General features: G+C 40.7%; 1 protein-coding gene across 4 annotated transcripts in view; it reads right to left on the bottom strand.

The window, feature by feature from the left end:
- Positions 1-4,303: 4,303 nt before the first annotated feature.
- Positions 4,304-15,231, bottom strand: part of znf618 (zinc finger protein 618) — a 52,863-nt gene continuing 41,935 nt past the window's right edge. For 3 of the 4 annotated variants that reach the window (XM_042221719.1, XM_042221720.1, XM_042221722.1), the window contains 5 exons: positions 13,664-13,708; positions 13,097-13,174; positions 11,161-11,319; positions 9,537-10,636; positions 4,304-9,221 (listed from right to left, as the gene is read on the bottom strand). In XM_042221719.1, the coding sequence (XP_042077653.1) occupies positions 8,673-9,221; positions 9,537-10,636; positions 11,161-11,319; positions 13,097-13,174; positions 13,664-13,708 (1,931 nt within the window). In that variant the 3' untranslated portion in view covers positions 4,304-8,672. The remainder of the gene's footprint in view (positions 9,222-9,536; positions 10,637-11,160; positions 11,320-13,096; positions 13,175-13,663; positions 13,709-15,231) is intronic. The other variant, XM_042221721.1, reaches the window with a different exon arrangement.

Raw genomic sequence — 15,231 nt, 5'->3', positions numbered from 1 at the left:
TTCTACTTGTCAAACCTGAGGAGCTCTTGGTGAAGATATACAAGATCATTAATAACAGCATGTGAAGACCAGTGTGAGAAATCCTGAATATAAAAGTTCAGCAAAAGGGTAATGATGTCTTTACTCAAGACAAATAGGGCGGATTCACTGATCCCCAAAATATATGGTCTTCATTAAAAGGGTCTAAAATTCAGATTAGATAATTGTCTGCCTCTTGTCATTGTCTACAGCTCTCTGAGCCTGCATGGAGAGGCTGGAAGTGCTCCCCGAGATCATGAAAACCATTAATAAATAATAATGGTGAGATCAGGGAGACATCACTGGAGGGCTAAATCTATTCCTTAGAGCAAATTTAACCTTGACCTTCTTATCCCAGTGACCAAGCTTCCCTTCCTTAAGCCAAGGGTCAAGAATCCTATTTTCAGCCTAATGTGTCCCTTCAAAGCAGACTCGGATCTAAAATATTGAAATGCTACCATTTCTACTGTTATAGGTAGGGAAAGGCCTTATCGTCAGACTCTTTTTGTGCTCCTTCAGAAATAATATTATCTACTCCAACAACACACCGCAGATACATGCAAGGAACACAGACACTCCTTGATGTTCACCATGTGTGCCAGTAAAGGCATCTAGTTTTCAGTATTTATACCATATTATATCTCACATGGCTTTGGGGAGGGCACAGATGCTCTGAGAGCATCGTGAGAAACCACATCATCCTTTGGACAACTACAGGAAGACTGCGAGCTTGTATATGCCGTGCGTGCCTGTGTGCACATGTGTGCCTGCACAGGTGTGCAGAGGGAGTGAAGCAGGCAGGCGAGCGGACAGGCGCACTGGGTGCCTGTGAGGTCAGGGGCTAGGTGGAGTGTTAGCAGGAACGACACCTGACAGCAACTCGGTGGATGTGCCCTGGCAGTTCTGTACATTCATGTCACTACTGATAAAAGTCAGCACCTGCTGAGCAGGAGAAACTACAGTGGTGGTGCCACCGGGTCCTCCATACAGGACAAGGAGAGGAGGATGAGAACACTTCCTTCCGCCTGTCCTTCCCTGTCCCTCCAGCGCTCACTGAGCAGACGAGTTGCGACAGCTGTGATAGGTATTGGTTGGGCCGGGGTGAAGATGCCAACCTTGTCAGTGCCAGAGGTTGGGAGCAAAGCTACATGCACCACCTGATTCGGACTGGGAAAATGAAACCTGGATGCTTCTCTTGTTGTTGTGTAACAGCCAAGGGCAAAAGGAAGTCTACAGAACTTTCTCTGTTACTAGAAATGTTGCTGGATGGCTGCGTGTGTGTTACCGCCTAAAGTACAGTTATCAACTTAATGAGCTTGTTTTTTTTAAGGGTCTGTGAGAAGAAGTTCAAATAAAAACGGGCCCAAAAAAGTCAAAGCAGTGAAGGTGGTAAACGTAAGTGGGATATAATGATGTTAATTGTTTTCCTGGAGTCAGGGAATTTTTTTAAGGTTCTCTGGAATCCTCTCACTGTCCAAAATTGCTCACATAGAAGGTTCCAAATTGCCCATATTTAGCAATATAAATATCAGCTAAAACTTTATAATACCCACTGTAAATAACCAGGTAGGTGAATAGTTGATTACATTTTAATCTTTCTTATTTAACAGTGCAATAGTAATTATTCTGTAATGCACATGTGATGACCACAGTGAGACCGACTCTCAAATGGTCATATTTATGATGCCTAAACCTAACTGCTAGAAAAAGCAATCAAAGTAAACAAAGGGAACAGGGCACAAACCACAGTCTCTAGGTTCACAGTCTTTAGTGACACCTGCCAGCAATCAGAACTTTATAGGAGCCTGCTACATCTAATATCCAAAGAATGTTTACAGATGCACTACCCAGCATTAAGCAGCATTATGCAGTCATACAGCACTTTCATTCCACTTTGGGTGGAAAAAAGTAGTTAATTTAACAAAAAGTGCATGTCTTTGGGAGGAATTAGGGTAGGTGGAGGAAACTGCCTCAGACGCGGCGAGCATTCACACACTCCAACAACAGACAGGCCTTAGCTGACCAACCAGGTGTTTTGAATCAGGAACCTTTTCGCTGTGAGGTGACAGTGCTAACCGCTGCACCACTGTGCTCTCAGTCGGTTATTTAGTGCTTGTTAACAGTGCTGGGAAAACTCACAGTTTAATGCAAAGTCAGTTAAACTTCAAGGGATACCAGTGGGCCAAGTTAGGATAATCTACACCTATGACAATTCTGCCTTAGTGCAAATCAAATCGACAACAGGTGCACAAAAGAGGTGACAAGAAGACCATCCTCAACAGGGAATGGTTTTGCCCATGGTGGCCACTGCGCTCTCCTTATCACCCCACTACTGATTTTTCTCTACTTTTGCTTTTTTGTCAGTGTCCTCGTCACTGCTGGTAGCTTGAGATGGTACATTAAGCCTATTGAGGTTTCAGAGGTAAACGAGTTTCTCCACAATGGCACATCTGTGCGTGCTGTCACAGGAATGTTTGCTGTATCTTCCAGCAGTATCACAACTATGGAAGAAAACACCAGGAGATGAGCCATTATATAGGAGAGACTACTTAAGTTTACCTAGTTCTCCATTAATTAATGGTTATTACCATTCCAGTTTTAACATGACAACCTGCAACATAGATGCAATATAACAAATGCTAACCTTAACCTTTGAAGGAAATAATGGTTGCTGCGACAGAGCAGTAAGTGAGTGGCTCAAGAGTGCGTAAGTAGAGATATTGCTTACCTCTTTAAACTTGAATGAAACAAGTAAGCAAGTTTAAAAGAAACATAACTTTTTCCTCTCATTATTTCAGTATGTAGAATATATACACACCTATATAAAACCAGGCAAATGGGCGTTTGGGCATCGTGCGTAGAAATGTGCAGCTCTTCTGAAATCGTAGGAAATGAAATGCAGTTTTAGCAAATGTTTGACTTTTGGTTCAAATGCATGGCCATTCCTGAGCCCTGTGTTTGTAGTTCAATTCAACTGAATGTTATAGCACCAAATCACAACAGTCAGATCGAGATGCTTTATATCGTAAAGATCCTACAATAATATGCTGTGCCCAGGGCTAAGTTTTTAATGTTTGTTCATGTTTGTAACATTAAATGCTGGTTTGCACTGTATTGTTCATTATTTAATTCAAACACTCTGCAGTTGATAAAAAGCCACATTCTGCCACCTAGTGTTCACATCCAGGGGGACAGGGGGAAAGCCCCCTTTACATTCATCTGCTGCCACATTTGTCATATTCACATTACGACGTTTAAATTCACAATTTTAGAACTTGGCAGCAGTGAATAAACAAGTCGTTTTCTCTCTATATGACTTTTGTGCGTGCGTGCTGACCGCAGAGCAGCCCCCACGCACTCCTCCTTACTTCAGAAAGAGCTGATCTGCAACTTCTCTGTAACCCAGAACAAAACGGAAGCAATTGTCCAGTGGGCGGGTTGTTTTCTACATTTTTCTTCTCCAAATGACTGAAAATGAGGGGCCGGCTATAGAGCAATTGGTGCCGTAAGCAAAAACAAACTTTGCAAGTCAAAGTAGTAATAGCTTGTGGAAAAATATCACCTTCAACAGAGGGGTGTTGAAGAGAGGAGGTTAGGTTGCAGAGAGTGTGTGTGTGTGAGAGTGAGTGTGAGGGGGTTGGTGAGGCACTGGAGGAAGAGCGGGGGAGGCCAACTTGGATGCATGTGCTGCAAATTAGGCAGGCAGCCCCTCATGTTGGTAGCAGCGGAGGAGGCAAGAGCGCGGGAGTTTCTGCATGGCTGCAGACTGCTGCTTGCACCTTGGGGGATGACTGACCCGGGTGCGAAAAGAGGGAAGCCAACACAGAAGGCTATGATGAACACTTGCTTGCCAGTGGCCCCCCCACCCCCTCTCTCTTTAGCCCTATACACAGCCCCTGGGGAACCCTTGCACGCACTTAAGCAGCCTCTGCATATCCACTCCCCGTGTGAGTCTTCAGTCGCTCTTTTCTTTAAACAAGACCTCCTTTCCCCTCTACATGTGTTTGAGGCCTGCCGTCCCCTCCCTCGGCCACCGGGAAAAGGCTGTGCTTCATTTCGTTCTGGATGGGAGTCTACATTTGTTCTGAAAATAAGCAGCCAGCCTCATTTTGCAGGAATATGCACAAACGTCTTCAAGGTTTCACGCCTGATAAACACAGAAGCAGAGTTCTATTTCACTGCAACACTTGAATACACACTTCCACAAGAAGTACAAACAATACTATCCAGGTAATCTGTCTCCAGTCACACTCACACGCAGATAAATAACATTTCTGCACCACGGTTTGACACAGATTTGGAGTTTATTCACACATAACATACTACAGTGGGTAATGTATTCAAGAAACATTGAACAGCGCTGTCATATGACACAGGAAAAAACAAAACAAAAACAACGAAAAAGACACCGAACCCTTTCTTTGCCATTATATAAAAATAGTGTTGCTACAAAAGTATAAATTAGGTTTACTAATAAGACAACTCAGATCTGACTCTACACAGGAAAATGCTGCCAAAGTGCGATAAAAAGACAAAATGAAGAGAATCAAAACATACTTTTTTTGCGTTTTAGCAGAGTATAAAAAGGAAGAAATACCTGTAAAATAGGATGAAAGCAACACTAATTTCTTAACCTGAATTGATAATACAGACTATAATCCATAGTTAAAACAGAACAGATCTCCATGTTAGCATTCTTATACCACATTTTAACAACCAAACTTTTATTATCTGAATAAGTTAAAATCCTGAAACAAAATAAAACTTACAGCTGATTTCAGTTTTCTAGTAACAGTATCTAAGTTGAGTTTTCTATTATATCAAAACCTTCTGAAATGCTACTGTAGAAAAAGAGGTATAATGTTATTGGTGCTCCCTACTTTATCTCTGAAATGAAGGTGCCCCCTTGTGGCATAAAAACAGCAGTTCTCTTGTATTTACATAATACATCCTCTGAAAATGGATGATGTCAACCCATTAACACCAGTCCACAATCAGCACAGCTACTCCCACCTTGAAAGGTTAGAATTCAGTCCGGGGTGTCTTAAACATCAACTGAGAGCCAATATGATTCATTTCCATCTGATGACAGACACTGGCTTATAATGTTATATATCAGAACTCTTATTAAAAGCATGCATATCTTAGATATACTCGTTTAATCAACAAAAGAACGCTATTTCTACAGAAAATTAAGTTGACATCATTACGTCAACAATGGCATTTTGTCCCAGAGCATATCCTATTGAAAATACTTATTTAAAAACTCTAAGAAAAAAATCCCTTCATCATTCAGTTGAGGATAACTTGAAACCACAAATCATTGTACAGTATTTTGACTATGTCTTTGACGAGCCTAAATTTTTGTATGAACATCTGATTCCCAATCTTTAAATTACAACACTACCTTCTGAGTACTGAGGTAAAACATTGGATTGGTAATTAAAAAATTAAATACAATTTACAGCAATTTTTCTTCTTCTTCCTCTTCTTTTTTTTGATTTTTTTTTTACCAAAATATATAAATATATATATTTAAAAAAACACATTAGATATATTAAGAAAACCATTATGGGGAAAAAAGCATTTATGAAATACTAAATCAAAGCTTGGAGGTAAGGAGGGCTACAGTCTATTAAAAAACATCTTGTGTAGTTATGAACAGTTTGTAATGCAGAGCCTTTGACCTTTAATTGACATAAGGGTTTTAAAGTTTTAATGCCACTAAAACAAAGATGACAGATGTGATGACATAAGTAAAAAGGGCATTCTGGTGTAATAAAAGAATCCGATGTCCAACCATAATCTGATAATTGCTCCCTCTCTTTTCTTGCGTGTCGTTTTCTGTCATTCTTCACAAACTAAAAGGTTACAGTCACATTAACCTTATATTTAACTGTAAACTGTCCTTCACCAACCCTCGAAAAAAGGACGTGATCTTTAGGTTCAAATGCGGATGATTAGCATCGATCGCTACGAGGATGACGGGGCAGCCTTTCAGTCAATAAGCACGATATGCAGAAGCATCAGAGTAGTGACATCAGTTCCAAATACAGTGTGTCAGTGTTTCTATTGGCCGGAAAAATGAACCGATTAAAGGTCAAAAGTGACACTGAAACAGGAAATGAATGTTTGAATGGACCTGTCGTACACAAGCAGCAGCTGAAATGAACGAGACAATACTGAGAGGGAACACATGTATGTCTGTACCTGAAGTTGCCCGAGGGCTTAAAGTTGGGCAAAGTTTGTTTTTTACTCTTAATCATGTAATAAAGTGATATTTAGGTTGGCTGTTAGCATTTAAGGGGCAGGTGATGTAGCCCGAGGCCCTAAAACAATATAAAATCATCCAAATGACAATTTTCAAAACGAGTCTCTGATATCTACCACTGAGTCATTTCAGTGTACGTTTATACAGTGGATACTTGTTACATGTGGATACTGTGCTACTGTAAAGATTATTACTGACCTCGTGGGAATGAAAAAGATGAAAGCACACATGCTCAGTTAATCTGACATTTTGACAACAAGCACTTTAAAAGTACAGTGGTTGTCCATGAGTCGTCTGAGCACTGGGACACTGCTTTGTTTCCCTTTCTATGCAAATAAAAGAAAAAGTAAATACAATGTCTACAAGCCATTGAAAGGATGAGTCAAAAGAAGGCCATTAAACAGTAATATAAAGGCATGATGTTGGCTCTGACTGTAGGGTTTAAGGTGATTGCATGAAAGAGACTTAAGGCCCAAAAAACAGAGATAACAAACCAGTACTCGACTAATTAGTACCAGAAGCAACAAACAAGATTTACAGTATAGCTTCCATTCATCCAAGTCATTTTAGGAGGTAAAAGCTCAAGTGTATGTATACTAGGATCCATAAAAAAATAAATAACTTGACATATGCATGCGTTGACTTTAGTAAATGCACAAGCAGAATGTGTCCTGTAAAAAATAAACCCTCAGTGTTTCTTCTCTTGTTTGTTGCGATTGGCACTAACTGTATTTGGGGTGGAACGTTTCACAAAAGTCACGGTTCAGTACATACCTCGGCATTGAGGTCACAGTTTGGTTTCTTTTCGGTACAGTGAGGAAAAGTGGCGGTGCCTTCTTGGATATGGTCATTCCTGAGAAAATCCCATTGATTTTACAAACAAATAACTGAAAGAGTTTATCCTTGATAATTAACTGTAAGAGTGTGATGAGAACAGTCGGAAAAACTATGGCCTGTGGATAAAGCTTATTGCCTTAAAACGGGAAACGTGTAGCTCACAAAAGGAAGACAGCATGTATATACGAAATTATAAATGCGAAGCGCCTAAGTCCCTACTGACAAGTCTTTTCAGACTGAGCTTACAAAAAAATAGACTTATAGGCGCAAACAAAGATTTATGCAAGTATCAATTAGCATTTTGCCTCCAAGCGACAGCCTTTCATCTGAGGGAAATGCAAAGGTAAAATGTCTTCAGTGTAAAAACAACTTATGCAATTCTTAATCGGCTACAGAGCTGAGTGATGTAGCAGTACTGGAAACTAACAATGAGATAGTCAAAAGGGTCACATAATGCTGTCACTGCTCGATATAATGTACGGATTAATCACGTTTTTGTAACTGCCTGTTAGGATATGGTACAGCTGATTGAAATCGAACCACAAACAGATTCTAATGTGATGTTTTCCTCTGTGTAGATGTATGAAAATCACTTGTAAAGAAATGTCCACCAAAGATAAAGTTTATCATTTCGTCTCTTCTGTGCAAGTCAGTGAGTTTGACTTTTATATCTAGCAGCATAAGACTTGTATCTAGAATGAAAACGTTGGATCACTTTTCTTTACCATTGGTAACATAAAAAAAGAAAAGCATCACACTTGTTTTGTCTGTGTTTTTCTGCTACTTTTTACTTTTTTAAATGAAAAAGTTGCATGCACTGCATGCGAATCATCTGCAGCTACATTTTAGGACACTGATGCAACCATCAAAGTCAACTGCAATGATTAAGCTCTCAGTTACCTGCCCGTGGCTGAATGTGCTGAAAAATGAACTATGACTTGTGATAATAAATGATAAACCTAGTACACCTATTTGTCAGAGGTGCAATGGCAGTGAAGATCCACCGCTTGATTTTTTTTGTCATACACCAATGAATATTACTTTAGAGATTGTAAATACCTGGTCAACTTTGACAGTCAATTTTCAGAGGTCTATGACAGGAGCTTCAAGCAATGAATGCTTTACCTGAAAATGTTGTCATCCAGTGAGAATAACAGCATTGTAGCCTTGTAGTAGTTTAGTTAATAGGCTGGAGTAAATCAAATCACTGGCTGTGACAAGACTAAACTCATCCTGCTTATGTGTGCATCCCAAACCGAGGGCAGAGTACCAAACAGGACAATCTTTTGAGAGTTACTGTTCCACCCCTACATTTTGGCCACAGTACTTAACAACTCCATAAAAAATATGTAATATGCTGTATTGTTTTATGGGTGTTTGCAACCTTAACAATGTGACTTTATCTTTAAATATTTGTCTCGAGAAGTATTTAATGTCCATACACATTTATGTTTACAGTTAGTCTAAACCTAAAATATATAAATAATAGTCTTGAGTCATTGGTTGGAGGTGAAGGTTTGGTTGATTAGGTTAGTTAGGTTTTCTTCTAGCCCATGTTAGAGTGAAGGAAAATTAGTTTGTTCATTTCCTCAGCAGTTACCTGCTGCCTCCTCTTCATAGCCAAGCTCTGCTCACACACAGTCACGCACTCTCTGCGTATGCCCACAGCAGGCACTGCAAGTAGCCACAGTGCCAGGCGAGCGAGCCTGGGGAACTTCTCGCCCACTGTTGAGCTCCAATACTGGAAGAGATCAGGTGCACCTTGGAGGAGAGGCTCAGCCAGGTATTGAAAAATCTCTTGTCTAACTTGGCTTTGGCTGTCATCGTTACCAGACACGGTGCAAGATGAGGAGGACCCGCGTGAGGGGCCACCATTGTTTCCACTTCCCTCTACTCGGCTTATTTTAGGAGTGGGGGGGCCATCGGCGTCCCGCTCGTCACCACCTGAACCTCCACCACCAGTGATACCACCATCCCTAGTTTCAGCAGCCATTTCGCACGCACGAGAGATTATGTCTTCATGCTGGTAGGCTGGCACTGAACGCAGCTTGAGCTGTGGGTCCAGGACCATAGCAACCTGGTGAGCTCGTTCAACCTGGCAAAAAGGAAAAATGATACTGTCAGTACTTACTCATAGAAAATACTCCATTTATCTTGTTGTTGTTAAATACTGTGTATTGTACAACAGTGGTCCCCAACCCCCGAGTTGAGGTTGTGGCGCAAAAAAGGTTGGGGACCGCTGTTGTACAATCGAGATGCAAATATCAGGTGAAATGAATTTTATAAAATAAAAACTAGAATTGCTACACAGAACAAGTCAGTTCTAATGTAACTTATTTAAATTAAGATAAAAGAAACATTCATTTAGCAATACAGAAGTTATTAAGTGTAAGCAATACCAGTTTAATACCTTGAAGTTTTCCTTGAGTGCTTCTAGGAAATAGTGGCAGAGTTTGCTAGCTGTGCCGGTTCCAGCTTCTCCAGCTTTGGATGTGAAGAACTTCTCCAAGCGCAGGTAGACGGGCAGCACCTGCTGTAAAGTTGGTCTCCTCTGGCTGCTCAGCTCCAGCGCTGCCAGGCGCAGAGGTGCCAGCAGACAAGCCAGGGTGCCTAGCAGATGCTTGTTGAGACCTTGGAGGAGCGGGGCTGTGGCCTTACTGCGGCCATAAGCCTCACAAATCTGTTCAAAGTGGGCATGGACCTGCAGGAGAGCTTCGGCCATACGATCCCAACAAGGAGGGGTGGGGCATTGTGCAGGGTTGCCCTGTGGACCTTCTTCAGTTGTGCTTGTGGATGTGTTGGTACACTGTTCATCACGGAGAATGAGTGTGGTAGAGGAGGAGATATCTCTGCATGTGGAGAGAAGCTCAGCCAGCTCATGAAGCCCTCGAGCCTGGAGGCTTCGCTTCCCAAGAACGGCCTGAACAACCGCACCGAGTGAGCATCCTGCGCAGCGCAAACATATCCGCCCCCGGCCCCCGCCTCCCAGTGGTGACCCTCCAAATCCTGCCGCCCACACTCTGGGCTCAGAGACATACACAGTGCGGATGTCTGACATCACAAACTCAGAAAGCACGTTCTGCACCCAGTGATGAACCTGTTCTGGCCCTTCCCTCAGCTCAGCCTCCCTTACACCAAGCACGTAACGCTTTAGTCTCGAGCCCTCCACCTGGTAGGCTGTTAGAACGTAGCAAGCGTCTGGGCCAGATGTCTGGGAGTGGCAGGTGACGGCGATGCCAAGCGAAGCATTTGAGCCTAGAGCACACGTGACCTTGACTTTTACTTGGTTGTACATGCGGGGCAGCTGCCGCAGTGCCAAGGCACTCATGTTGCCAAGAGCATCACGGGTTGAGTAGGCACCATGACGAGCACCCGTATCCACTAGGGTCTGTGCCAACTTCAGGAAGTCCTTGCTGTTGAGCACATTTAGCATGCTCAGATCTGAACACATTACCCGTAATAGGCGTTCAGCCACCTGCTGGCGCTCCTTCTCAGGTAGTCCATTATTCTCTGCCAGGACAGACAGCAGATGGATGGTTAGGAAAGCAGAACAAATGATAAGAAAGACAATTAGTGTTTATGTTTCTTTGGATATTCTGGCAGACACATTAAAATAAGAAAAAGGATATAAAAACAATCAGAGAGGGATTATGACATAGTGTGAAGTCATTGCAATCAAAGGGGAAAGCTACACAGAGCAGACACCACTGCTGCCTTTATTAATCAGAGACATAGATGGCTTCTATGTTAATGTTCCTAGTAGGCTTATTTAATAAACCAATGACATGATGAGAGCTACAGCACGAATGCAACATTACTGTACTTTCAAAGAGCTGTTGGCATAGTGCTTTAGTGCTACACAGAAAACAATCCAAATGTCCAAAATGTTTTATTTCTGTTTATTTTTACTTATTCAGTAGCGATAAAGGCAGAAAATGTTGTGAAAGAGACAGGTATGCAAGAAAATTGCCCAGTGGGATATTACATATGGGAAGCCTCTTAACCACCAGGCTTAATGAAGGTGCGGTACTTACGGGTGAGAGCATGGTTTCTCTGGGAGATACTTTGAGGCTGGATTTGTAGTTTAACTGAGGAATGGGCCTGAGCCTGAGAGCCTCTCCACAGCTGCTCCTGAGGACCCGATACTGAAGAGGTTTTGGGAGAGTCCCCTTTGGTGTGGTTCTCATTATCAGCTGTTGACAGAGAGATGGAAGAGCTGGCTGAGTTGTTAATGGAAAAAAGCACAAGTTAATTGTATTGAGTGGAAGAAAATGTAAAGATTAAAACCATGACACAAAACAACTGTCTTTAAAAGAACCAATAACTTGGCCTCCCTGTGGTTGACAAATTGCACCTTAAAAATAAATACCACAAGTTAAAGAATTATTTTCCTAGTTGTTTCTCATTATAAGATCACACAGCGTTCCATCTATGGTAATTAATTTGCCAAAGTCAATCTCGGCAATATTAAAAAAAAAAACTCAAATCCAACTGATATATAATTTGTTTCACAGCTGACTCTGACTAATAATCATACAATTCCAGCTGAAGACAGGGAACATGATTCATACTTAACAGGATAACTACTTACAGTTGAACACTTTCAACATTAAATATTAAATAAAAAGGCTCAAAGACAGATACTTTCTTGCTTTCCTGGTTTGCATCTTTATTTATTTTTGTGTTAGTAAGTTTTGCAAGAATATTTGGCTTAATTGCTTAAAAACTGATTTTCTTCAGAACTGGAAAAAAAAAAAAAAATCAGCATTGACATTTTATGATTAACTGAAAACATAAAAGCAGAGCAGAGAATGCAACTTTATTCTGTGCAGTCCTGGGAAACGAAGCACACCCCCTGATTCAGTAGCTTACAGAACCACTTTTAGCAGAAAGAACTTGAAGTCATCCTTTTCTGCATGACTTTATGTCTCTCACATCGCTGTGAAGAACCTCTGGCCCACTCTTTTTTGCAATATTGCTTTACTTCATTGAGGTTTGCAGGCATTTATCTTAAGGTCCCCCTACAACATTTCAGTTGGGTTAAGGTCTGGACTTTTTTTCAGCCGATCTGTTGCTGCTCTGATTGGTCTGTCAGTATACTGTTCTGCTGCATCATGTTGCAGTTCACAGTTAACTTTATCACACCACAAGCACACGCACAAGTCCTGTAGCTGCAAAACAAGCCAAAATGATACAGGTATATCTGTATCTACCACAGTGTTTGACATTCGATTGAGGTGTTTGTGCAGATAAGGCGTGTCTGTTTTTTTGCCAAATGTGGTTCACTTGTGCATTACGGCCAAACATCTCCTCTTTCTTCTCATCTGTCCCAAGGACATTGTGTTTTTGTGGCTTGTTTAGATGCAAATGTCTCGACCTAAGCTGTGCAGTCATGCTCTTCTTGGAGAGAAGAGTCTGTTTTCTGGCAAACTTTCCAAACAAGCCCTACTTATTCAGTCCTTTTCGAATTGTACTGTCATAAACTTTAACATTTAACATGATAACTGAGGCCTTTATGTAAAGTCTGAGATGTAGCTTTTGGGTTAAACTTTTTCGGATTTACCCCTGGAAAGTTTGTAGATGCAGTAAATGTGTTTCTTGCAGGACTGCACAGAGTCTAGAGAAAACTCTCTTTTCACATGGACACACACACACACACACACACACACACACACACACACACACACACACACACACACACACACACACACACACACACACACACACAGTGACAAATGATGCATCAAATCTTTGCAACACTATTTCCAGCAAACTCAGATCCAGATCTGCAACAACCCTCATTATTGGCAGATATAGAAATATTATGTACAGTAACACTGAATACTAATTAAACAGTGGTGATATGTGATGAATGGCAGTTTTGAATATATTGCAGCCACTGACACTGCGTTCACGTTACGTACTTTTTCTGCTGTCGTGCTTTACATGCATTTGTAGTCGTGGACTCACCAGCATGGGACTGCATGTGCTCCAGCAGGTTGTTGTAGAACTGGAACTGGATGCCACAGGCACCACAAGTGTACGGTTCTAAAAAAATCACAAGGCCCAGAAGAGTGTTGACTCTTTGTCAGAGGCAAAAATTAAAATATGGTCTGTCCCTGACGTGCACTGGATTTCTGCAAAATACAGCAGCTCCGAAACTCAGGCACGCCAGTATGTGGTAAAAGTGACTCCTTTTGAAAAAGCATTTATGAAATCTATGATTTTTTTATAGAGATATTTAATACTTAACAATAACAGTGAGCCTAATGAAATGTTGCTGCCCATAGGAGGCAATGCCAAGTTGTCAGATGTCAGTAAGACTAACAATGGGCATCTTGGTCAGACACTTTCTTGTTATAGTCAAGCCAAAAGAAGAAAAATATATCACCACAATTACATAAAGAAAGATTTTCACTAAATAACAACAGATTTTAAAAAAAAAAATCAAGGAAAACAGAGAAAATGGCAAAATAAGCAAGGTGCGTGCTTACATGCATATATTTGTTTAAGGCAGAGAGGTGTGGTTAGACTTACTCTGTGCTGTAGAGAAAGAGGTGGCCACCAGAGGGCTTGGCGTTCCTGTTAACAGGAGGACAGGAGGGGGAGGAATTTAAAACTACAGAGACAGTGGACCACCATCACTCATTTCCCTTCCTCATTTTATCACCGCATTAATATAACTTCATTTATTGTTTATTTTATTTTTATGCATTCATATTGTGTTTACTTTGAATATAATGGAACACAACAGGAAAATAAAGCAATTTACTAAACCTTGGAAAGATAGATAATATTGTATTGATTCTTTAAAAAGCAACTAAAGTGCTCCGTGTCCACACCTAAACATTAAAAACATACCAGATTTACATATAGCCCTTATGTTCTTTGACATAATCTTCTTGTTTATGGATATACCACTCAAAATGCTCCTCCCACACTTATGGTACATGTCAACTGAGTGTTTTTATAGGTGAGGAATTGCTTTGCAAGCCACCAGACTGAGACAAAATAGAAAAGACTGACAGGTGCCGTCCCTCTTTTCCAGCCTCGTCCAGCTGTGCAAACACTGAGCAAACGCCTGATTGGATGAAACTAACATGGCAGCTTGTTTGCCATGAAGTATTCTCTTCATAAATAAAAACAGTCCAACATATAGGAAAAAGATGTAAGGTGAGAAAGAAACTGATTGCTTAAACTGATTTTAGATTGACAATGGTTACTTTAATGCTTCTCAAGAGTTTTTAGAGCTGCTGTCTCTCACTGGAACGCTTGTATTTGCATAAAGTAGCTTAATTTAACTTAAGCAAATCATGAGTAAGCAACTCAATTTCCTGTCACTCAACACGCAACTCTGCACTGTCAGACAGCACTGCTTTCCTGTGGACATTAAGAGCATCAAGCACCACTTTTGATAACCACTGAAACTCATCCACAGTATCAAAATAACAGCCCTTCTTTTTTATCTTAGAGAAGAAAAATAAGTTTAAGGGTCCCAAATCTGAAACAGGATCAGTGAAGGATAACAATTACATTGGTAAATAATGAAAAATGTCTGCATTTTCACTGAGTTGGTACATGTTGACATGTGCCGCGGTTCAGGTCATTTGTGCTTTATGTTCTTCTGACTCCTCAAGATTTTACAGGGTTATTCCATCTCAAATTAAGGTGGGCCTACTGCTCAACCATCCCCAATTTGCAGTGATTGCTGTGAAATTTTAGCTATACTTTTCAAGATCCATCTGCCTACCTATCTATCTTTTCTATCTGTCAACCACTTTCAGGCCATTTTTTCACAAATTGAAATCTGAGGCAATGTTTGAACATGATTAACTCAAAAACTATTACAGATAAAAGCCCAAAATCTGTCCCAAATTATAAATCTTGATTCATTTCTTTGGTGAGAAGTACCAGGAAAAATTTCTCCTTTTATCTTCAAGAGTTTTTGACGTGTACATATTCAAGCATTGCCTCAGATTTCAACGTGTGAAAAAAAAAAAAGAAAAAGAAAAAGTCTAAAAATATGTTGAGGGACCATTTAGCAAAAAGAAGAAGAAGAAAAAAATCTTGGGAGATTATTTGGTATATGAATCTATATGTGTTTA

Source organism: Haplochromis burtoni, unplaced genomic scaffold (assembly GCF_018398535.1).
Source record: "Haplochromis burtoni strain Fernald_Lab_line unplaced genomic scaffold, NCSU_Asbu1 Contig_72, whole genome shotgun sequence".
NCBI lineage: Eukaryota > Metazoa > Chordata > Actinopteri > Cichliformes > Cichlidae > Haplochromis > Haplochromis burtoni.
The sequence above is the reverse complement of the archived record's forward strand: the minus strand, read 5'-3'. Positions and strand labels throughout refer to the sequence as shown.